Source organism: Gopherus flavomarginatus, chromosome 3 (genome assembly GCF_025201925.1).
Source record: "Gopherus flavomarginatus isolate rGopFla2 chromosome 3, rGopFla2.mat.asm, whole genome shotgun sequence".
Taxonomy (NCBI): Eukaryota; Metazoa; Chordata; order Testudines; family Testudinidae; genus Gopherus; species Gopherus flavomarginatus.
Window position 1 is genome coordinate 261,511,103 of NC_066619.1, and position 25,706 is coordinate 261,536,808.

Below are 25,706 nucleotides of genomic sequence, written 5' to 3' on the forward strand. Positions count from 1 at the left end.
GCAAATTGGACAAAAATAATCCAACTGGATATACAAAAAGGTGGGTTCTAAATTAGCTGTTACCACTCAGAAAAAACCTTGGAGTCATAGTAAATAGTTCTCTGAAAACATCTGCTTAATGTGCAGTGGCAGTCAAAAATCTAACAATGTTAGGAATCATTAGTAGGGCCCTACCAAATTCACAGTCCATTTTGGTCAATTTCACAGTCATGGGATTTTTTTAAATTGCAAATTTCATGATTTCAGATATTTAAATCTGAAATTTCATAGTGTTTTAATTGTAGGGGTCCTGACCCAAAAAGGAGTTGTGGAGAGGGTCGCAAGGTTATTGCAGGAGGAATTGCAGGACAGCTAACCTTACTTCTGCATTGCTGCTGGTGGCGGTGCTGCCTTCAGAGCTGGGCAGCTGGAGAGTGGCGGCTGCTAGCCAGGAGCCCAGCTCAGAAGGCAGAGCCATCGCCAATGCAGAAGTAAGGATGACATGGAATGGTATTGCCACCCTTACTTCTGTGCTGCTGCTGGCAGAGTGCTGCCTTCAGAGCTAAGTGCCTACCAACATACGCCGTGCTCCAGCTGCCCAACTCTGAAGGCAGTGCAGAAGAAAGAATGGCAATACCGTGACCCTCCTAAAATAATCTTGCAACCCCCCTGCAACTCACTTTTGTGTCAGGACCCCCAATTTGAGATAATGCTGGTCTTCCTCCCTCCCATGAAATCTGTATAGTATAGGGTAAAAGCACACAGAAGACCAGATTTCATGCTGTGTTTCTCATGGCCGTGAATTTGGTAGGGGCCTAATCATTAGGGGAAAAGATATATAATAAGACAAAATATATCTTAATGTCTGTATATAAATCCATGGTACATCAACACATCAAATACTGCGTGCAGTTCTAATCACCCCATCTAAAAAAAAATAAAAAGATACCTTAACTTTGGAAAATGCACACAGAAGGGCAACAAAAATGATTAGGGGTATGGAACAGCTTCCGTACAATAAGTAATTAGAAAGACTGGGACTGTTCAGCTAAGAAGAGAGACAATTAAGGGGGGGGATGTGATAGAGGTCTATAAAATCATGAATGGTGTGGAGAAAATGAATAAGGAAATGTTATTTATCCCTTCCCAAAGCACAAGAACTAGGGTCACACAACAAAATTAATAGGCAGCAAACAAACAAAAGGAAGTACTTCTTTACACAACGCACAGTCAACCTGTGGAACTCATTGCCAGGGGACATTGTGAATGCCAAAAGTATCACTGGGTTTAAAAAAGAACTAAATAAGTTCATGGAGGATAGGTCCATTAATTGCTACCAGAGAAAATGGTCAGGATGCAACCCATGCTCTGGATGTCCCTAAACTTCTGACTGCAAGAAGCAGGGACTGGATGACGGGATAGATCACTTGATAATTGCCCTGTTCTGTTCATTCCCTCTGCATGATCTGCACTGACCATTGTCAGAAAACAAGATACTGGACTAAATGGACCATTCGTCTGACCCAATATGTCTTATTTCTTACGTTTACATTCCCTCTCAGCAACCATTTCTACCTCCAAATATTTTCATCATATCTGGGCAGCTTAGCTGTTCACAAAAAAAAAAAAAACACAACTGTATCTATATTGTGAATAACATCATCTTCTGATTAACCATCATCTAGCACAAGAAATACAGAACAAAAACCTAAAACCAACTTGTAAAATATACCGTGGTCCTTGAGCTATGGTGGTATAAGTTTAGCAGAGAAAAGTACACATAGCCCACAGCCATTACTAAATTTTAATTCACTACTAAAATGCTGAATCTAAATCCCACCTGGAAGCATCTCCACTTTGCAAATCCAAATAACCGAATACAGGCAAAAATCATTCCTGATCCATCATACAGACAGCAAATGCAGAATCCTAAGAAATCTATGCCATAAATCATCATATTAGGGCCCTTATTCCATATAATTCACATACCACTGAAAAATCAATGGTACCACTGAAACATGCCCCTTAGTACCATATAATAAAAGATTGTATCATGCAGGCTGACATTTGTTTTGTTTTTACATTTTTGCATATTCAAAATCATATGTAATAAAATTATTTCTTCTTACACAAAAAGAGAGGCTATTCCATATTCGGTCACTTGTACCATAAACAAATACATTCCAGGTTACCTCCAATTCCTCTTTCAGTGTTGAAAAGAAAAATTAAAATGTTACAACCAGATATTGCAAGGCCTCACTCAAGTCAGTAGTCTACTGATTTCAAGGTTTAATCCAGTCAGTAAAGGATGACAAGCTGGACCCTTAGTTACCAAACCAGATGCTCCCTAACAAAACAAAAAGAGTGGAAACATTTTCCAAGGCCTCTATGTATTCCAACAATGCAAAATGTTAGAATCCACCCACAACTAGCCAAGAACAGTAACATTTCTCCATTGCTCTGGGTGATACATTCAAAAATGTACACCTCACATCTTTCCAAACCAGCCCACAGCTCTTAGGTTGCCTCTTTCTCCATGATTACAGCAGGGTTCCTTCCCCTCCTCTAGACATGGCTGAGTTTAAGTCAATTAGATACGATACACCTGCCCAAAGAGCTCAGCTGTGGTAGGGCAGGGCTTTTTGCAAAGACCAAACATCATCTGTTCAAGCATCACTTACCTTCGGAGACCTCAAACTGTGCCGTCCCATTGAGCTGATACAGGCACCAATTATCTGCATCCTCGCCAGGGGGGCAGCCAACTAGTCAAACAAGCAAAGCCACAGTCAATAACTGTGCGGCTCACACGTTAGCGCTCCCCACAGAAGGCCGAGGAGAGGCAAGAGGGAGGAAGGCTGGGGAGGAGGACAGAAGAAAAGAGAAAGAGGAGTGAGGGGGAGGGAACAGAGAAAGGAGAGCAGGTGGGGAGAGTTAGGAGGGATCGAGGACGAGGAGAGATGGCTGAGAGGTGCTTGGGGGAAGGGAGAACGGTTCCAAATACCCTGCTTTTGGGACATGTGTGTTGCCCTCCGAGAAGCGCCCGGAACTGCTCTTTGCTTTGCTCTCGCTGCCAAGCGCTCGGGGCGCCTCCTCCTTCTCCCGGCGGAGCGGGTGGTGCTTGCCGGCAGCGCAGGCTGACTTGGGGCGCCCAGAGGAGGCTCCGCCCGGAGATCCCGCAGAAGGCGGCGGCGGCGGCGCAGCCTCCCCACAGCACTGGGCACGGAGAGGCCGCGAAGCAGCCCCAACAGGTGTGAGCGGAGTCCGGGCCCTGGAGGGGGATTGGCCCGGGCACGGGGCCGAACCCGGGGGCGGAGGCTGCATGCTGGTGAGGGGGCCGCAGGCATGTACTGGGGGAGGCGGGGCCGTGTCAAGGTGTGTGGACGTGGGCGTGTCAGAGCGGGGAGCATCCATCAGGCCGTCGGAGCCTGCGTGTGCGGGGAGGGGATATCCGCGTGGGTGGGTGTAAGCCCCAGGCATGAAGCCAACGTCCTTAGTTACTTCAAGCCCGTTTCCGGTCCTCCCTTAAGTATCAAGGAGAAGGGATGTGTGATTTCAGTTCAAGCTCCTACCTGGCTTCATGCATACATGATGTATGATCACTATGAAAAACAAGACCATTACCATTTGCAGGTAAAAATGGCTTTACTGCAGCATTCAAAGCATTCCTAGACTTGGACCATTAGCAAATATGATGAGTAAGTGCTGCAAATACCACAGTAACTGTCAGGTTTTATTGGGGACCTCTCTGTGCTGTATGTCACTGTCATATATATGTATGCACACGTGCTGGTTGCATATGAATGTTTTTGTACACTGAGACCATTGTCAGATTAGAGTAAATCGCACACTGTAAATTTCCATATTCCTGCATATACACACTAAAAACAATTCTGGGAGGAAATTAAATGTACATTAAATGTTCTGTTCACCAGGTGGTTTTCTGGGCATATGATTTAATACTAAGCTTCTGAGTTATTAGTTTACAGCTGGCAGCAGCATGGTGCTGAAGCATTCTCGCCTTTCTAGATGATCATATGTCAGAGGCCCTCATTTTTTATGGAAGTATGGTGAGACCAGTGATCTTTGCATGGGCAAATGATAAAAATCACAAACATACAGTAGAGAGAGAATATTACCAGCCCTGGACTGAAGGGCAGCCACAGAAAAAAGTATCAATCTTGCCCTGTTGTAGCATAATCACACTGGGCTCGCCTCTAGTATTTGCCAGTTGTGCGGCAGTTTATGTGGCTTGGAATAAGTATTTTCTTCTGGCCATGCTTAGTCTCACCCAGCTTGCCATGCCCATTTTCCTATCCACAGTTCTACACCGTCTTCTGGCACTGGGAGGTTTTTGTGCACTTGCACTGACCACTGCATAATTTGACTAATTCTCTTGTCCCACTCAAATTATTTTCCACTCAAATTTCTCTCCCCACTTTTTCTGTTCCACACAAGATAATGGAATATTTGGGCCCTTGTGAAAATGTAGGGAAAGGACTTAGCCATTCAGAAATAAATATGTGTAGTAGGTTTAAGATGAAAGCAATGTATGTTCCAGAAATCCTCAGCTACTTTTAGAAATAAATCAAAATGCCTGTGTTTAACCCCTCCTGTGATATTAACCCAAATCACTCCGGGTTATAATGCCTATTGAAGTATAGTCAGCAATATTAATGCATTTAGACATTGTATGTCCCTGGGCCACATTTGCTGGATCTTCACTTGTTTTCTGGGAACTGAAAGGGTTAAGAAAGATATGTTGATGATTAAGAGGAGAGAGGAAATTTCTGCAGCTGTTTCAAACCTAAACTTCATCCAGCTACTTTCAATACTATTGTCTCCATCTACAAAATACCTATAGACCGTGATTGTACTTCATGCAAAATATTCTAGCCAATAAAATCAGCCTTGGCACTTCAACAGTTTTATTTTCTCATCGTGTTTTGGGAGAAGTCGTTTCACAGTCCACCACGTTAGCTGGCAAAATAATGGCGCTACTCTGAGAGAACTTATCTGAAAGTGGATTTAAGCAGAAATGAGTCTCACTTTGTGTAACTCAATAAAACTGCCTAACATTGATAAAGTGCTTTTCATTCAGAACATCAAAGTACTTTACAAACTCTCTGTATACACATAACTTACTGGCTCTTCATCTGGGGTTTTACACTGCACAATTTTTTTTCTCTTTTTTAAGAAGGGACAGAACCTGATGTCAGTTGTAGTGAAGTAAATCTGTCCATACAGATGTCTTGGACTAAGGCCGATCTACATATGAGATTCCACCAACATAACAATTCAATTTTAATTCATGCCTTTTGTTATTATGGAGCACTTCTCTGTGTGGGTATATGTGTATATGTATTGTATGAAAGTAGTTTGGGACTGTTTGGTGCAGAACATGTTATATAAACACAAATGACTTAGACTAGTTCACATATGTCAGTTACTCAGGGAAAGGATTTTAACCAAACTCAGATACACGATGTGTAATTATATTACATTATATTCACATTTGACCTACAGAGGGTCTGGGGAAGATAGACAAGTTCTCCCCCAAACTATTTTCTAGAGCTGCTACAGGTAGTGAGGCACTAAGGATACACACCCAGAAATCCTAGCATGAAACATATAATTGCAGTGCCAGCATGGACACAGATACACTGGTTATGGATGCGAGTAGCTCTTCAATGTGAACTCTTGATGGTGGGCTTGGCTAACATACAATAGCACTGATTTAACTAAATCAGTTTCTAATCCGGTTTTGTTAAATTGGTGCACAAACTGTATGTAAACAAGACCTCAGGTACATATAACATACCTATGAGCTTGGTATCTAAGCACCAATTTCAGCTGTTACTTCAGTTTTGCATTAGTGTAAATGAGATCAGAAAACAGTCTGAAATGTTTTAGCTTGTCCATCAGAAATTATAAGGTGAATTTTAGGTAGACATAATTTGCCCAAAGCAGAATTTGACCATGATACTGTGGAGAACACTCCTATGCTTTTTGATAACCAGAAGGCATATCAGAAATAGGGCGTTATTTGGTCCTCAGTGCTCTGTCTGTATATTGATTAATCGTGGGCTTATGATATCACACCCCAAACTGGTATAACACTGCCTCTTTGGGTGCAAATCCCGTGCAGCATCTCTGGATGATGTTTTCTATCTTTCCCATTGGTGTCAGTGGGGCACCACACAGAATCAGAACTCTGCCTATGCAATTCACAACACAAACCTAGGATCATAGGGTGTGATCTTGCTTATATAAAACTATCATTGTTTTTAATGAAGCAGGAGTAGGTCCATAGTGTAAAATAAAACTTAATTTTGATTGGAAATGTAGAAAATGTCAAGTCTTGGAGTCTGGACTTTGGAGCCCTTTAACATTTTTGAGCCATCAGCCATTCAGAAACAAATTTTATGAAAAAGGTTTTTTAAAAGAAAAGTTATAAATTGTTTGAGATTATGAAAGAATGTTTGTTTGAATATTTAAGGCTCTGAAAATTAATATCACATTTGCCAACAACATATAATGAGCTACTCAGTTCTGCAGTTTTGGATGGGCAGTTTCTTGCATAGAGCTACAATTTAGAAAATCGTTTAATATTTGCAAAACTCCATGTCTGCACAGTGCGGAGCAGACAGAGGGTGCTGTACAAGTACAGCAATGCAAAATATGAGACATCATTGTCTCCCTTGTAAATATTACTAGACAGGCCAAAACCTTCCTCATTTGGAGGGAGGCAGCAGCCGTATTTTCGTTTAGTTTTATGGCATTTTTTAAAAAGCATCTCCCTCTGGTGATAACGTCTCTTGCTGTGTTTCAGGGAGTCATGTAAAAATCTTGGTCATTCTTTTAAATCTCCTTGCTCTGATTGCGTGGTTTGCTTTTACTTACTACTCAAATAACAGTGCTAGAGCGAGCCCCCACTCCCATGCCCCACGGCGTCCTGGAGGAGGCGTGGTTGCATGTTGGGGGCGGGAGGAGCCCAGGATGTGGCCCTGTGTAGCTTAACGTAGTGCTGCGGCGCAGGCTGGGTGCGGAAGTCAGGCTGCAGTAGCCTCTGCAATGTTGTAGGCGGTGTCCGGCTGATCCTTGCACCGCGGTGCGGACGCACAATGTATCTGCTGCTGGCGTTCCTCAGCCTGATCCCGCGGGCGCCTTGCCTGGGGGAGCTGAAGGCTTTTGTGGTCGCTCACAGCCACATGGACGTTGGCTGGGTTTACACCGTGCAGGTAGCTTCCTCCAGTATTGTCTGAGCTTTCGGTTCACTCTTCTGCTTCTCCCAGCGGTTACTTGAGTGGCTGCAGGGACTCCTGAGGTGTCAGATCAGCCACCCGGAGATAAAGCTCCTATCGGCACCCGCTTGTTGCCCCCGTGTTTGCATGATCCCAGTGAGGTTTCCGCCCTGGCTCTTTGTGTATTCATCTATCCGTCTGATTACTACTTTCATGTGAGATGTTGCCCTGTTTATGTTTCCTCTCCCCATGCCTCCCCCAGCGGTGACAAAGTAGTTTCAAACTTCTGTAACTGACTCAGATGGGAGGCTTTCTCTTCTCTTTTCCCACTGCTGTAAGCTACAGGCCGGATCTTTTCCTCCGTGCCCGTTTGGGGTGCCTGGTGGAAATAGAATTAGGCCCTACCATAATAACTCTATCAGGGGTTCTCAAACTATGGATGGGATCCCTGGGGGGTCACAAAGTTGTTATATAGGGGGTTGCAAGCTGTCAGCCTCCATCCCAAGCCCCCCTTTGCTTCCAGTGTTTATAATGGTGTTAAACATATTAAAACGTGTTTTTAATTTTATAAGGGGAGGTTGCACTCAGAGGCTTGCTATGTGAAAGGGGTCACCAGTACAAAGTTTGAGAATCACTGCTCTAGGTTCTCTAAGGTCCTGTCTGCAAAACAAAACAAACCATGTAACAGAAGTTTAGCTGAGATAGAGTATTCTCCCCTTATGCCTGCACCTGCTTCAAGGATAGTTCTGCCTTGTTATGCAGACTGACTCAGATTTGTACCTGGAAAGAGCACAGTTTGGGTAAATGCTCCAGGTCCAGCCAGAGGATGGCAGTATGGTTGTGCACTTACACCAGCGATAGCAACAGTGGGAACTCTAGAGTACACAAGGCTGGGAAGCGACATTTTCCATTTAGTCAGGCTGAGACCAATGTAATATCTCCATTCAGTAACCTTCAGCTAAACTGGAGCAACTTCTGTCTGTAGTAGAGTGACCAGATGTTGGCCCGATTTTATAGGGACAGTCCCGATTTTGGGGTCTTTTTCTTATATATGTTCCTATTACCCCCACCCCGTCTCGATTTTTCACACTTACTATCTGGTCACCCAAGTCTGTAGACATGCCCTAATGATGACAGCATTTGGAAGTTATTGCACAATGGGTATAGTCAAGGCCTTTCATTTTCATTTTTTTATGTTTAAATTAAAATTTCCCAGGAAATTAAAAATGAGTGAAAATAGATGCACTAAATTAACATTTTTGGGTAAATATCAGTTAATATTGGAAGATGGGAGGACAGAAAAGATGCAGCAGAGAAAAGGAAGAGTATTGAATGTAAAAGCAGTGATTTATTTAATGAACTGTACATTACCAGTATGTTATGTACAATCTTCCATTACATTTGTTTTATTTTAACAGATAGCTTCACATTAACGCTTAGGCTAATTTATTAACATAAACACATATATCTAATGTATTGGATTTTGTTAACATAATCATATTTTCATTATCTAAAATTGGGATGAAAATAGGTAAAAATAATGAATAATAACTTTTGTAAAACCCTGGATTATTTTTTTTTAAATCGGTAAAAACTGAAAACAAAGTGCCTTAGATAAAGCTTAGGTTTCAGGACCTATAGAGTGAAGCCAAGGATTTAAATAATGTTTACAGGGTTTTGTTTGTTTTTCTGGGGTTTGGTTGGTTTTCCATCCTGCAAGCTAGACATGCAAGAATTAGCCTGTGAAAATCATAATGGAGCTATAATGAATACCTGCTCATATTTATTCACTTAGATCATTCACATTATATTTGAGTGAGGAAAGTTATGGAGAGGGGGGCATGGTCAATTTAGAAATATGTATACATGTTTCTTTCATTTTGTTTGTGTATTTATTTGAGAAGACACTCCTGATGCAATTTTTAAGAAGAAGAAAACATTTCTGGAGTATGTGCTGGGATTGTTGTTGATGGGTCAGCCATCTGAGAAATTGTGATTATTATTATTTTAATATTCTTGTATGATTCTTTTAGAGGAATTATAAGGGGATGAGGGAAGCATACTAGAAAGAGACATTTTAAAACAAAAAAATTAACATTTTGATTGAGGAGGTGTTGGAGCCTAGCATTATAGAAGGAAGTTAACAAAATAGTTTCAGCTAAATAAGTGAGATACTAAGCAAAATAAATCAAATAGCTCCTAAATGGCTTTCATGTCTCCTTTTCTAAATACTGTCTCAGTTAGTTATATAGATCCCTTCAGTTATACGAATGATGTTTCAGACACTTTTCATACTAGATAGGGAAGGAATCAGAATTTTTTCTGGGCGCTTTTCTTCTGATAGCATAACAGGGAATCGCTGCTGTTACTTTATTTTATTTTAAACAGGGTTATTGAATTATTCCTTTAGTATCTTAACTCATACTCAGTAACCGCATGGATGAACACAGAAGCACTTTGTATTTTGGATCTGTCAGTGAGTGAAGATTCCTCCAAAAGCAATGAAACTTTAATTATCAGTTTCTAAGAAGACAAAATTGCTTGAGGCTTCAGCTCCTCTATTATTAAATTATGAGCATCAATAGTCTCTATGGTTTTTGACCAAAGGAATCATCTATAGATCCTTTCAAGTGCTTCTCTAATAAAGTGAAACCTAACCGTAATTGTCTGTGGGACACTCATGTCCTAAATTCTATGTATTGTTTCTTCAAAGTTTGCATTGTTATTACGTCACTTCTGATTGACAATATCTTTTGGACCTTTCATTGTTCACATTCACAGCATGAAAAATAACACAATTTATTGTATGAAAATAGGAAGCTTCTTTGTGTTCTGGAAATTTTACCTTTGATGCTGAATTCTATCTTTGGATACACCCATAGAATACAGTTGACTTTAAGGGGAATTTTGCTTGTCTATATGAGGATAACATTTGATCCACAGTCTGTGTAATATAATATTATGGATTCTGTGCCTGTACACCTTACAGCAACATTGAAGACAATGGGAGTTTTGCCAAAATATAGCATGCAGAACAGAGTTTCATGTCTCTATGTAATTTCAGTAGTATACTGCAACCCCCTTAAAATATTTTAGTCTTTTTCACAACTAGTGCTGTCTGTATAGGACTAAGGATTTATATTATCCCTGTCACAGAGCTATTTAAGCTCTTCAAATAAACACCAGAATTGTTGTTGCATACCATCTGTATATTATACTTTAAAACAAAGTCAAGATAACTAGGTTTTTTTAATTGCTGCAAAGGTGTCTACATCCTGGGATATAATTTATACTGAAAAAATATTCACATGTTCAAGGTCATCTGTTCTGCCTTCATGAAGAAACTCATTTGTTCTAGGATTCAGCAATCAGAGTGACTTCTGGCACTCATAGACTTTAAGGTCAGAAGGGACTATTATGATCATCTAGTCTGACCTCCTGCACAATGCAGGCCACAGAATCTGACCCACCCACTCCTGTAACCCCTAACCTATGTCTGAGTTACTGAAGTCCTCAAATCGTGGTTTAAAGACCTCAAGGTGCAGAGAATCCTCCAGCAAGTGACCCATGCCCCATGCTGCAGAGGAAGGCAAAAAACCTCCAGGGCCTCTGTCAATCTGCAGAAATGAGCATCTCTCATCTTCAGTCTCTGTAGGCCTGATCCTGAGAGATGCAATGTGTGACAGTAACTACTGAAGCCAGTGGAAACTGACCGCTGTCTTTTGGCAGGGGAGTTAATCTCTGTCACCCTGACTTATGTCAACTGACTGAGGTTAGTAATTAGAATCAACTCTCTTAGCACTTCTGTATTTCACATCCTATTACACTGACTGCTTTCCATTCCTGTTGAAGACAATGGGAGTTTTTAGCTTTCAGCACTTAGGAGGATCAGGTTGTAGATTAGCTTCTGGTTTCACTCTGGCAAGATCTTTGTTAAATCCAAGATTATTTTGACCAATTTTTATTAAGACAATCCTAGACATTCTCTTAGAATTAGATCCTAAAGTTCCTAAACATCGCATATAGTCTCTTAGCCAACAAACCATTTTGCGGGTAAGAACTCTGGTTGTGAAAGCCTCTTTAGAAATGATCATTGTTCAGCTTTTAAAATTTAGGTAGTAGGGGTTTTTTTAAGGAATATTAGTATGGTTAGAATTTCATCTGTCTAAACTGATATTAAAACATCCATTCATGATCTTTGTAAAAAAGTTGAGAACTCCCAAATATCACCATATGAACAAGTAATTATTTAGGCAAGTGCTAAAAAATGTTTTGGGCCACCTTTTCTATAGTCAGACATATTTCCTTTATTCAGTTAATTGTTAAAATATTACAATAGATTTCTAATTTTAATGAAAACGTGCATTTTTATTGGAATGTAGCCTTTCATTTGGATCAGGTCCTGCAGTCCTTATTCACACAAAATTCTCTTTGATTTCCGTTAGAATTTTACTTGAATAAGGACAGCAGATCTTGTCTCCTTATTTGGTAAATGCACACTGATATGAAGAAAGGTTAAGAGGAGCATGTGGGTGGGGCATATGTAAGTGTGTGTAGCATTAAGGCCTTTTCTTCTCAGTCATTTTTAAAGTGTATATATGTAGTATGTATGTGATCAACATGATGCATGCTTAAATGAGTACCTGTACCTATATCTAATTTCCTATTGTGTAGGTCTTTTTGTAATAGTAGTAACAATGTGGTTGAACAAAAGACCCATACAGATGTTCCTTGCATTTGCTTCATGCAAAGTAATTTTCCTTTTTCAGTTGATTTCATTCTTACAAGTATTTGTATGTGTGCTTTTTTATTTATAAAACCAGTACTACTGTTACGAAAATAAGTTGTGTATCACTGCAAATGTATGCATTTCTTAGAAGAAAATTTACAGAATCTTTTGAAGTATGTTTTTTTGTTTATTTTGTTTTTAAGAGTTCATTTCTATCACTTGGACGTTGCATGGATGTTAGCAGATTCTATTTGGCTGGTTGTAACTTGCCATTAGAGAGAGAGTGCACCCCAAAATGTTGATTATGCACACAAAAATAAACAAGAAGTTGTTCAAGCACATGATAGTTTATTTGATTAATAGAGCCCAATTATTATTATTTCAGTTGTAGCATTTACATGTCTCAGCCAATGCTTAGGGCCTATTGTGCATACTGTACAGACACAGTAAGATGATGTTCCCTGCCCTGAAAAACTTACAATCTACATGTAAGATGAGAGTCAACAGACATACAGGTGCTATTATCCCCATTTGACAGATTGGGATCTGAAGCAGAGAGAGACCCAGAGATTTTCTACATGGAGCCAGCAAAGAACACTAGAGGAGTATGATTTGTAGAGCATTGTAACATGTTGCATGCTAACTGCCCCACAGAGATCCTACTGGCACACTCTAAAGAGACCTAACTCATGTTAACGCCTTCGTGTTTGAGATGGGACTACATCAAAGCAAACTAGGTACCTTTTTGAGCATGCCAGTAGGGTCTATACGTGGTAATTGTAGACCGTTCTAGCAGGTTGCACTCTACATTACGGCCCTATAGTGGGCTTTGCTGGCAACGTGTTGGCACGCCCTAAGTGACTTACCCAAGGTCACATGGTAAGCTTATGACGCAGCAGAAAATTGAATCCAGGTCTTCCAAATCGCAAATGAACATTCTAACCACGGGGCCAACATTGCTTTCTACGCCTCTACCCCGATATAACACGACTCTATATAAGGCGGGTTTGCATAGAAGGCAGTAAAGCTCTGACATGTTAAGGGTGCTGGGCCAGGCCGGGGCTGCGGGGTTTGATAAGGGGCAGGAGCTGTGGGAGGGCACTTTTGGGGGCCCTGCAGTCCCAGAGTGGCCCGGGGATTAGCAGGAGGCCGGGAGCAGCCTGCTCTGCTCACTGACCCCAGCTGTGTCGCTCAGGGGAGAGGGTTTGGGGGAAGGAATCCCCCCGCACTCACCAGCAGCGGCAGAAGCAGAGCAACCCGGCCCCAGCCCATTCCAATCCGCCAGCTCCTAGCCGCAGCCCTCCGCTTCCCGCCACAGGTGAGTATGGGGGACGTCCTTTCCCCATCCTCCCTGCACTCATCTGTGGTGGGAAGCAGAGTGCTGCAGCTGGGAGGTGGCAGAGTGGAGTGAGCTGGGGCCACGTCACTCTGCTTCCCGCCACAGGTGAGTAGGGGTGGCATCCTTTCCCCAACCTCCATGCACTCACTGGCGGCAGGAAGCAGAGCGCCGCAGCTGGGAGGTGGCGGAGTGAAGCAGGCTGGGGCCAGGCTGCTCTGCTTCCCGCTGCTGCCAGTGAGTGCCTGTCAGGGGGCGCGGAGGGTGGATAGGGGTCAGAGCAGTCAGGGGACAGGGGGGTTGGATAGGGCATCGGGTCCTGAGGGTGATTAGGGATGGTCGTCTCTGGAAGGGATGGTCAGGGAACAAGGAACAGGGGGGCCAAAGCCGGTTTGATATAACGTGGTCTCATCTATAACGCGGTGAGATTTTTTTATCTCCCAAGGACCACGTTATATCGGGGTAGAGGTGTAGCTGGTATAGCCAAATGTATTTTAAACAAGCAGATTAATTCAAAAGGTGTGAAATATGTCTTTTAAAAAGTGCAACATTATACTTTTTTCAATTGCCTTGCAGGAAAGCATGCATGCCTATGCGGCCAATGTTTATACTTCTGTTGTAGAAGAACTAATGAAAGGAAAGCAACGCAAATTTATTGCTGTGGAGCAGGAATTCTTTCGCCTCTGGTGGGACACCATAGCCACAGATATACATAAACAGCAGGTAATGTAACTATAGTTACTGTTTTAACACTGAGAGTCAGCCCCTCTGCTCTTGCCTAACTACATACACTGCAGAGGGCAGGGGTAGGGATGCGGGTGTGTAAAGCAGCTGAAAACTGACCATGCTACTGCTCTGATCCTGCTGACACTATGTGCAACTCTGGTTCCTTTCTCAGAGGGCTTCTCTAATTTACACCAGCTGCTAACAGCTCCAAGAGGGTGCAACTACAACTGGGAATCAGTGTGATGTAGGAGCATCTCAGCCACGACCCCTTTCCCCTGCTTTGTTAGCAACAGATAGAGGAAGTATCATAAGAACTTATTCCTTCAGAGTTTTTTTTTTTTTTAGGGCAGGATGCACCATTTTTAGGGTCAGATTGTGCTAGGGGAACTGAACTGCTTTAGAAGATACTAGACTATTATCTGTTGTTCATCTCACATTTCTGAACTGCAGCCAAAACATCAATAGCAAAGAAAAAGCACTTATCTTTTTACTCCAGTATTACACACTCATTACTATTGCAAACAAGGCTGATGTAGCAACAGAAAATGTAAGGATCAGCAATGATACATTTGTGTACTTCTTGTGTTTGTGAACAATGACTCTTCTCTGTTGATCTTTAAAATGTGGTTCTACTCAGAAAAATGATTCTGTAGTGATGGCATTGTGGATGTTCCATCTTTCTTAAATTTCAGTGACTTTCAATTTAATACAGTTGTTGGCTCTCAAAGTTTGGGTCGCTAGGCTAGTGGCAACACATTGTGCTACGATACATGTGATCCAGAGAACTGGGTGAGCTGGAAAGAGAGATAGGGCTGTACTATGCCATATATTCCCAATATGCCAGAGATCCCTCTTTGTTTCATTGTGAAGTTCCATGTAACAGTACAATATGATCCCTTGTCCAGGGGGAAAAAATCTCAAGTTTTGTTTAGTTTAATTGACACCTCTTTGTTTGTTTAGTTTAATTTAAAATGACACCTCTTTCTTAATTATTTTTTTAACCTACTATTCTGTCCATTTGCACCTAAGAGTTCTATAATCGAAAGATTGGAGAGAAAAATAGTTTGTCTTGTGCATTTGACAGCATTCTGTAGATAGTCAGTTTCATTGTTTGTCAGTTAGCTTCTCCTGTTGTTTGTGTGGGTCTTTTGCACCTCAACGGAAAGGAAAAAATCATTTCTAAATCAGAAAACGTTACTGCAAATCCATAAAAATTACTTCTCCATGTGTAGTGGTTGAAAATATTTTGAACTTCTAATTAAAATTGTTTATGGTGTCCCTGTAATCTACACTCTAAGGAAAAGGCTTCTCTTTCTAATATTCACGTGCAGTACCTTCAGGGAAGCTGAAATTGTGCTTCTCTCTCTGCATTTTACAGAACCAAGCAGTAAGAAAAGCTTTCATTTACCAATTCTGATCTCCGTAGTGCAAAATCAGTAGAAAAATTAAACGTCATGTTCTCGCTTCCCAGAACAGCCCGCTGCTTTTTAGTAGCCTTATACTCTCATTCTATTTTCCAGTTCATTTCAATACAAGGATTGAAAATCATCCTGGTCCAAAGCCCAGAATGTGCTCTATTCGCTTTTAGAGCAGTGCCAAAAAAATTACTGCTGGTTTAAAAAACGCAGTGATAGTTTTGTGATTGGTTATCTTATAGCCATCACAGTTAGAAACAAATGTATTTTTAATCCTTAAGTGTCACAGATATTATTAAAACTAACTTAATGATATACCATTGGAGAGCTATGATACTAGCTTTCCAGTGATTATAACATTTGTTATTAACACTAGTGAGTTGCCAGGTATTGGACTTTGAAATCACATCAGTTCAATTACCGGCCTGCTTTTTTCACTTGAATTCTAACATTAGTGGCTACTGTTAACAAAATTGCTACAGTAATAATTACATTATTTGAAGGCATAAAGCCCATTTTTCAAATGATATCAAGTATTAATCTAGCTCCAGCCATTTGTGAAATATTTGCTTGTGCTGGAGTGTCATTTTTATATATATACACATATATAAAAGCGAGATAATTGGAGCTGATCCTGCAGTGTGGAAGGAGGAGCACACGGGATGATGTGTACCACAGCAGTTGGGCTCGGAGACAGACAGGTGTGACCCTCTTAACTCATATCATGTGCAAATTTCCACACTACACATTCACACCCGAACCATACCTGTACTTCCAAGGTTTGAGTCTGTGCATTAGGAGGAGGGGGAGGAAAAGGGACATGGGGCCAGCTCCTTGTGACTGATCCTGGCCAGTATGCAGCAATCATTTGGGATGAAGAAAACAACTCTTGCCTGGTTGTAGCTGGACATAAGCAAAGAGGAGCAGGTGAACCAAATTGCTCATAAGTATATGTTGGACTTAGAGCTGGGCTCAATGCATTTCCCCCCTTGCTCCTCTCTTCCCCCTCAAAAAACCAAAAAAATATCAGTCAATACAGGATTTGTCCCCAAGTTTTTGGTGGGAGGCTGTTTAAGGATGGGTGTCATCTAACTTAATAACATTTTAAAAAATATTTTCAACATCCAAGGAGTTCCACAAAACTTAAATAAGAAAGGCTTCCATGCCCAGAAGTCTGGGCCAAAGGTATCTCTCCAGGACCTGGCCTCCAAAAGAGCAGTAATAGCTTCAGATGCTTTTCATTGCAGATCAGGAGGCAGTTCTGTGCCTACCCCAGATATCAGTTATCTGGTTTCCCAACATGCTAATCATTAGTCATATTCAGCTGGAACTAATTTGTGAATGCTCCAGCCTTAAAGTACTTTTACATCATGGTGAATGAAGGGATGATTATGGCCAAAATTGACAATCTGGCATCATTTCTGAACAGCGATGGGGGCATTCACTCAAAGATCCTGGGGAAAGCAGCATAATGGCTGTGGAACTGCAACACTACATGACAGGTTTTTTAAATTAATTGATAGTAAAATATATGTTCAGACAGTGTTTGATGATACCTGGGACTTCAAAGCTGATATAATGTTTCAGCAAACTGTCCTAAAAATGCAGATAACAGCCTAATGGAGTTATCTTTGGTAGAATGGAACCAGATTATTATCAGTTTTTTTCCATATCTAACACATTTGCTAAAATTTGTAATCAAGTTGTGGTTGATTAAAGGGGTAGATGCTTCCAATTTCCAGTAGGAATAGAATTTTTTTCAAATGTATTTTTCAGGGGCAGGTGTTAAAATATACTTTTAAAATAGAATATAGAGAGAAAAAGATGAGGGAACACCTCTGTTTTTAATAAAATATCCAAAACTGCTACATGTGGATAACTCAATATGTATGTCACATCTTCAAAAAACAAAAACAAAGCAATGAATCTCCTATGAAAATTGCATCAGATGTGTGTGCTACTTTGGGTGTATACATCTACTGGGCTATAGAAAGGATGAATAGTAATTATATAGGAAACAAAAGAGAACATGGATTAATATTCAACAATGTTGCATTATTATTTTTATTTTCATGACAAAGCTGATATCTAACACATTAATAAAAGCAGCAAGAAGTTGGAAAGCATGCAAAAACTGAGTTCAAACCATAGAAATGTAGGGTTGGAAGGGGCATTTAGTTCATCCCCTTGTGCTGAGGCAGGATCAAATATACCAAGATCATCCCTGACAGGTGTTTGTCTAAATAGTTTTTAAAAACCTCCAAACCCGGGATTTCCACAACTTCTTTTGAAAGTGTGTTCCACTGCCTAACTATCCGTATAGTTAGTTTTTTTCCTGATATCTAACCCAAATCCCCCTTGCTGCAAATTAAGCTGATCATATCTTGTCCTGTCTTCAGTAGACATGGAGAACAATTGATCACTATCCTCTTTATAACCGTCCTTTCCTCATAAATAGGTTTTCTCAGCCTTTTACCACTTCTGTTGCCTTCCTCTAGACTCCCTCCAGTTTGTCCACATCTTTCCTAAAGAGTGGTGCTCAATATTGGACACAGTACTCGAGCTGAGAACTCCCCAGTGCTGAGTAGAGCAGGACAGTTACCTCCTTCTCTTACATACAACACTCCTGTTAATACACCCCAGAATATTAGCGTTTTTCACAGCTGTATCACATTGTTGACTCGTATACAATTTGTCATTCACTCTAACCGCCATATCCTTATCAGAAATACTATCACCAGTTATTCCCTATTTTGTAGTTGTACATTTGATTTGTTCTTCGTAAGTGTAGTACTTTGCACTTCTCTTTATTGAATTTCATCTTGTTGATTTCAGACCAATTCTCCAATTCATCAACTCGTGAAATCTCATCGTGTCCTCCAATGTGCTTGCAATGCCTCTGAGCTTGGAGTCATCTACACATTTTATAAGCATACTCATTTCCCTAGTTAGCTTATGAGAGTGTTATGTGGGACTGTCAAAAGCTTCATTAAAATCAAGATATATCGTATCTATTGCTTGCCCCCATCCACTAGGCCTCTAGCCTCCCTAAGGAAGAAAATTAGGTTGGTTTGGCATTATTCTTGACAAATCCATGCTGCTGTTCCTTATAATCTTATTATCTGCTAGGTCAGAGGTTCTCAAACTGTGGTCCACAGACCACCATTGGTCCGTGAGCTCCATTCAGATGATCTGCAGGTAGTTCCCTCTAAGGTGCATGCCTGGGCGGCTGCAGCCAAGAGAATGAAGGGCCACCCACCGGGAGCCACATAGGCACGCACCTTAGAGGGAACTATCTGCGGATCACCTGAATGGAGTTGTTCGGGAACTGCTGTGGCGGGGGACAGAGGGCACACCCATCTCATTAGAAAAGTAAGACTACTGACATTAAAATATGAGTTGTACTTTTATTTGTAGAACAAAAAAAGTTAATTATTATTTAGGTTTTTTTTATGTAGTGCTTTTATCCAAAGCGCTTTACAATAGTCAGCTAATGGTACAAATAACATTTGGAAAGATCATTAAGTGGTCCACCGAGACCCTCAGCAATTTTCAAATGGTCCATGAAGAAAAAGCACTGCTCTAGGTGCTTAGAAATTGATGGTTGAATAATTTGTTTTAGTATCTTTCCAGGTGTTGACATTAAGCTGGCAGGTGTATAATTCCCCGGGATCCTCCTTGTTCCCTTTTTAAAGATAGGTACTCTATTTGCCCTTCTTCAGTCCTCTGGCATCTCACCCATCCTGCATGAGTTGGGGAAAATAATTATTAACAATACTAAGATTGCCTCAGCTACCTTAAGTATCTTTGCTTTACCTTTACCTACACTTAACCTTCAACTTTTTCATGCTCATAATGTATAGAACCTCTTGTTGACTTTTGTGTCCCTTGGTAGGTATAGCTCATTTTGTGCCCTAAGCTTCCTGAGTTTGTCCCTATATGCTTGTGCTACTCTTTTGTACTTCTCCTTAGCAATTAGTCCACGTTTCCATTTTTTGTAGAATTCTTTTTTGATTTTTAGGTCATTAAAGAGCTCCAGATGGAGCCATATTGGCCTCTTACTATTCTTCCTATCTTTCCTTCACATAGGGATAGTTTACTGTTACGCCTTTAATATAGTCTTCTTGAGAAATGGCCAGCTTCCCTAAATACCTTTTTCTCTTTACATTTTATTCCCATGGGATCTTACCTACGCATTCTCTGAATTTGTTAGTCAGCTTTTTTGAAGTCCATTGTCCTCATTCTGCAGATCTGCTTCCTTTCTAAGGAAATTTCATGGTCACTTTCACCAAATTGCCTTCAACTTTCAGATTCACTATCAATACCTCCCTGTTGGTCTGCATCAAGTCTAAAATGGCTGTTCCCCTTCATTACTTCCTCCACCTTCTGAAACAAGACGTTATTCCCAATACATTCCAAGAAATTCTTGGGCATTTTGTGTTTTGCCATATTACTTTTCCAACCAATGTCTAGGTGGTTAAAGTTCCCCATTACTACCAGGTCTTGTGTTTTGGATACGTCTGTTCTTTTTCTAGAGATAACTCAACCATCTCCTTCTCATCAGCTGATCTGTATTAGACCCAGACCATGACTTAACCCATATTTTTTCCACTTTTATCTTCACCCAGAGACTTTCATATGGTCTGCCTCTCACCTCCTTCTGGACCTCAGAACAAGTATAAATATTCTTGGTATATAATGCAACCCTAACTTCCTTTTTTCTCTGCATGTCCTTCCTGAGCAAGCCGTTTATCCCACCAAATCTCAGTGATGCCAATTATGTCATAATTAACTTATGTTTGTTCTTGCCTATACTCCTTGAATTTGTATACAGACAGCTAAGATGTTGAGTGGACTCCCACATTTTTTTCCTCTTGTTGCGTCTATGACCCTATTGTAATTTTTGATTCCCCACCCCCCAACACGTAGCCCTCTGGTAAGATAACCTCTTTTATATCTATCAGTGGGCTTTTGTCACTTGCCTTCTTTGAACCTAGTGTCCAAAGATGCCCTTTCCTTTCTGGGGGTTCCTTCTGGGTCATATGGACCCCATCTCTTCCCAGCAGTCCTCCTTCCTGGAACAGCTTCCTATGATCGAGGAAACCAAAGTCTTCCTGTCAACACCATCTGTGCAGCCATGCATTCATCTGCAGGATGTGCGTGTCCCTGTCTGGACTCTTACACTCAACCAGAAGAATGGACAAGAATACCACCTGTGCCCCCGACTCCTTCATCCTTGCTCCCAGAGTCATGTATTCACTGCTGATCTGCTTAGGGTCATACCTGGTAGTATCATTAGTGCCCACGTGGATGAGAAGCATAAGGTATTAGTCAGGGGGACAGAGAAGCCTCGGTAACCTTTCCGTAATGTCTCAGATGTGGGCTCCAGCCAGGCAGCATGCCTTCAGGACATCATGTCAGGTCGGCAGATGGATGCCTTCGTTCCCCTCAGAAAGGAGGCCCAACCACCTCCCCTTCCCCACCCCCCGACACACACACATCTCCTCCTATTAGGTTTGGTGGTCATGAATCTCCTAGCTTGTGGGGAAGGTGACTCCTCCTCAAACACTGGGGTCTGCTCCTCTCCTTCTGATACCAGTGCAGCATACTGGTTTTTGACGTCAATGGATGGGGGAGCTGAGGTTGTAGGTGGAGCACTGTCTGCTGCCTTAGGTGGCCAGCAGCCAGTCTCCTCCTCAGGGAGCAGCCACTTGTCCTTTCTCCTCTGGTGCCTCTGTAGTTGGCTAGCATCCCCCATTCCAGATGTCTCCCTGTGCATCCTGTTGATGAAGTCTTCATGCTCCCAGGTGCTACACAGATTAGCCACCTCCTCCTGCAGCTGTCTTACCTGCTTCCTGAGGGCCTCCACCAACAAACACCTCTCACAATGGGTAGTTTCTCTAGCCTGGCTTTAGTCAGTAGGACATGCAGGCCATGTTCCCAACAAATCAAGTAAGGGACCTTGGGCAGAAGCCTCCACGGTCAGGATGCCCAACCAGAGGATGCTCCCACAAGTTCAGGCAGAGGAAGAGCTAGCAGTGGCATAGATAAACGTGATATACTGGGGAAGAATCAACATGGCTTTTGTGAATGAAAATCGTGCCTCACCAATCTATTAGAATTCTCTGAGGGGGTTAACAAGCGTGCAGGCAAGGGGGATCCAGTGGGTATAGTGTACCTGGACTTATAAGAGAGCCTTTTACAAGGTCCCTCACCAAAGGCTCTTAAGCAAAGTAAGCAGTCATGGGATCAGAGGGAAGGTCCTCTCCTGGATCACTAACTGGTTAAAAGATAGGAAACAAAGTGCAGGACTAAAAGGTCAGTTTTCACAGTAGAGAAAAGTAAATTGTGATGTTCTCCAGGGATCTGTACTGGGACCAGTGCTGTTCAGTGTATTCATAAACGATCTGGAAAGAGGGGGAAACAGGTGATAGAGTTTGCAGATGATGCAAAATTATCCAAGTTAGTTAAGTCCAAAGCAGCATGATAAGAATTACAAAAGGTTCTCACAAAACTGGGTGGCTGGGCAACAAAATGATAGATGAAATTCAGTGTTGATAAATGCAAAGTAATGCACATTGAAAAATGTAATCCCAGCTATTAATACAAATTGATCAGGTCTAAATTAGCTGTTATCACTCAAGAAAGATATATTGGGGTTTTGTAGATAGTTCTCTGACAACATCCGCTCAATGTTCAGTGGCAGCTGAAAAAGCTAACAAAATGTTAGAAAACATTAGGAAAGGGATAGATAATCAGACAAAATATTACAATGCCACTATACGAATCCATGGTACGCCCACACCTTGAATACTGCATGCAGTTTAGGTTGCTCCAGATCAAAAAAGATATCTTAGAATTGGAAAGGGTACAGAGAAGGTCTACAGAAATGATTAGAGGTATGGAACAGCTTCCATTCAAAAAGTGATTAGAACGACTGGCACTGTTCAGCTTAGAAAAAAGACGACTAAGGGAGGAATAGGATAGAGGTCTATAAAATCATAAATAGTGTGAAGAAAGTTAATAAGGAAGTGTTATTTACCCCTCACATAACACAAGAACTAGGAGTCACCCAATGAAATTAGTAGGCAGCAAGTTTAAAACAAACATAAGGAAGTACTTCTTCACACAATGCACAGTCAATCTGTGGAACTCATTAGTAAGGGATGCTGTGAAGGCCAAAGGTATAACTGGGTTCAAAAAAGAATTAGATAAGCTCATGGAGGATAGGTCCATTAATGGCTGTTATCCAAGATGATCTGAAACAATTTTAATTCTCCATTTATATCCCCACCACCCTGTACGCTTTGGATGCAAGGTAGAGCCACATTTGATAAATGTCACACTTAGATAACATAAGTCCTACACTGTATTTGTAGCCTTGGTGGTAAAATTTGAAATTATAATTGTGTTGTCATTTGCCTTCTATATATTCTGTATCGTAGGTACATCAGTTACTTCAAGAAGGGCGACTAGAATTCATAATTGGAGGTCAGGTGATGCATGATGAAGCTGTGACACATATCAATGACCAAATTTTACAGTTAACAGGTATGTTTCTTTGGTGTTTAACTTAGTTTTCGTTGTTATACGTTTTTTTTTCTGAATTCATTTTTATTTCCTAATTATTTAAGAACTGACTTAAGTTTCTGTAAAAATTAATATCTACTTTATAGTGCCAACTTACCATAAGGTTCTTTGCTTAAAAAAATACAAAAAAAACCAACCAACAAACTGCAGTATACAGGAAAATCATTGTAAATTGGCTTGTAATTTAATTGCTCACCATTCTATACTCTCTTAGAACATGAACAGTTTTACTGATTACAAAGTCCTTGGTTCCCAAGAAGAGCCTTGAGTTAAAGATGTGTATTTGAAATTTATTTAAAAAAATACATATAAGATAAGTTCATGGACTTCCTTGCCATAATCTACTTAGACTTCCAGCATAACAGACAGTAGAATTTCACTCAATAGTTCCTGCATCAGGTTTGTGTTGAACTACTGCACGTCTTTCAGAAAGACATCTTAGCTTAATTTAAAAACTTCAAATGATTAAGAATCCACTCTTTCCAACTATTAATTAACCTCACTCTTAACAACTTGCAACTCATTTTCAGTCCAAGTTTTCTAGCTTCAAATTCCTGCCATTGGATCTTTTTATGCCTTTGTCTGCTAGGCTGAAAGGTTCCTCTAATATGTAGGATTGATTCTATTGTTAATATGTAGGAAAGGTGTAGAAATCCTGCTCCCTTTGTATTGCAAAGGCCCAAAATAACTCAGGGGAAATGTCATGGTTTTTCACTGAAGATCAGGCAAGAGACCTAAGATGGAATTATTCCAGCTAACTGTGGTGACTGATTGGCACCCCTGCTCACTTCAGAGCAGTGTTCTGTGGCACTTTTCCCTATGGCAATGTAAAGGGGAATATGTGGAGAGGGCCAGAGGAGTAGCTTCATCATGGCTGGTGGATCTGACTGCACAGAACCACTGGCCAGAACCCCACACTTCAGTATTTACAAGGAACATAAGAACAGCAGCTGCTGTTGCATCCTAGTGGAGTAGCTATGCTCCATGAGCAAGTGGAGGAGTGAGAATAAAGATTCTTTTTTCTCTGACTCCTTTGGGGACTTTTTGGGCAAAGTTAGTTAACTTGGGTTGGGGGCACAGACTAGTGTTTGTCCCAAAATAAAGACTAATTTTGGCCAAAGGGATCCTCTTGTTAGATATTCAGTCAACACTTCTTTTTTGGGGGGTAGACGTTAAAAAGTTTCTAAAATCCATATTTTATTCTGGGCGTATAATTTTTTTAAGAAGGGAAATGCAGTTTTGGTAGCTATTTTAATGGGAGCAAATGAAACTAATAGATTTTGATTTCTAAAAAAGCTTAGCATCACATGTTCCCCTCGCAGATCCTCAATATTGCTTGTTCAGTCTTTTCCCATGTGACTAAATCTGAATCTCACATGCATTCCTGTGTTGTCTGCTTAGTTTGTTTTGGAATTAGATAGTGCTTGGGCTCTTGGAGCCTGTTCTCAAATTCTCTCCTATCTGTTTAGTTAATTGGATCACAACATCCTTGGTCACACTATACACACTGTTCCCTTAAGTAACATACATTAAAGAGAAAATCTAAGGCAGGGGTAGGTAACCTATGGCATGTGTTTTCGATTTTCAGTGGCACTCACACTGGCTGGGTCCTGGCCACCGGTCCAGGGGGCTCTGCATTTTAATTTAATTTAAAATGTATAAGAAGTTTCATTTAAGAAACCTTATTTACTTTATATACAACAATAGTTTTCTTATATATTATAGACTTATAGAAAGAGACCTTCTAAAAAGGTTCAAATATATTACTGGCACGCAAAACCTTAAATTAGAGTGAATAAATGAAGACTCTGCACACCACTTCTGAAAGGTTGCTGACCCCTGATCTAAGGGCTTGTCTACACCATGCAGCTTTTAGCAACAAGCCTATGTCGACAGAACCTTGTCGCTAAAAGTCAGCATGTGTAAACATTCTTTTTTTGGTAATTTGTCGGCACTTCTGCCAACAAAATACTTCCAGCCCCGTGAGCAGCGTTAGCCCTGCCGACAAAGCCACGTTCACACTGCCACTTGCATCGGCAAAACTTTTGTCTTTCGCGGGGGGCGCTTTTTTAAGTACTCGTGAAAGACAAAAGTTTTGTCAACAACTTCACAGTGTAGACAAGCTCTAAGGGTAAGGCTACATTTGGAATTTCAAAGCGCTGCCCCGGCAGCGCTTTGAAGTGTGAGTGTAGTCGGAGCGGCAGCGCTGGAAGAGAGCTCTCCCAGCGCTGCATGTAAACCACATCCTTTACGGGTGTAGCGTGCAGCACTGAGAGCCGTGCTCCCAGTGCTGTGCCGCCCTGATTACACTGACGCTTTACAGCGCTGTAGCTTGCAGCGCTCAGGGGGGTGTTTTTTCACACCCCTGAGGGCGAAAGTTGCAGCGGTGTAAAGTGTGAGTGTAGCCAAGGCCTAAGAGACTACACTCTGAAATGTGTTTCAGTCAGAGAATTAAAATGAAAGCCTTTACTAACACTGTTTACATGGCAAGAATCATAAGGCTTAGGAGAGATGAAATAAAAAAATAATGTCCCTAAGTTTCATTATTAAATTAGCCATGACCTGAAACCCCAGAATAAGATTCTATCCACGGTAAAACAGAAATGATAATATCTTCAAATATTTCTAAAAGCATTTCCAAGTTTAGAAACTATAAAATGACAATCTTGCATTTCTATAGCACTGATGAT

General features: G+C 41.1%; 2 protein-coding genes across 6 annotated transcripts in view; one reads left to right on the forward strand and one right to left on the reverse strand.

The window, feature by feature from the left end:
* PPP2R2C (protein phosphatase 2 regulatory subunit Bgamma) overlaps positions 1–3,080 on the reverse strand; it is a 296,637-nt gene extending 293,557 nt beyond the window's left edge. For 2 of the 3 annotated variants that reach the window (XM_050947819.1, XM_050947817.1), the window contains exons 1-2: positions 2,981–3,080; positions 2,661–2,741 (exon numbers count right to left, since the gene is read on the reverse strand). In XM_050947819.1, coding sequence (XP_050803776.1) covers positions 2,661–2,741; positions 2,981–2,996 — 97 coding nt within the window. In that variant the 5' untranslated portion in view covers positions 2,997–3,080. Of the gene's footprint in view, positions 1–2,660; positions 2,772–2,980 lie in introns of those variants that run through there. The other variant, XM_050947821.1, reaches the window with a different exon arrangement.
* A 68-nt stretch (positions 3,081–3,148) lies between these two features.
* Positions 3,149–25,706, forward strand: part of MAN2B2 (mannosidase alpha class 2B member 2) — a 65,016-nt gene continuing 42,458 nt past the window's right edge. The window contains exons 1-3 of one of the 3 annotated variants that reach the window (XM_050947440.1): positions 3,149–3,227; positions 13,862–14,008; positions 22,872–22,977. In XM_050947440.1, the coding sequence (XP_050803397.1) occupies positions 13,868–14,008; positions 22,872–22,977 (247 nt within the window). In that variant the 5' untranslated portion in view covers positions 3,149–3,227; positions 13,862–13,867. Of the gene's footprint in view, positions 3,228–7,015; positions 7,218–13,861; positions 14,009–22,871; positions 22,978–25,706 lie in introns of those variants that run through there. The other 2 variants (XM_050947439.1, XM_050947441.1) reach the window with 2 other exon arrangements.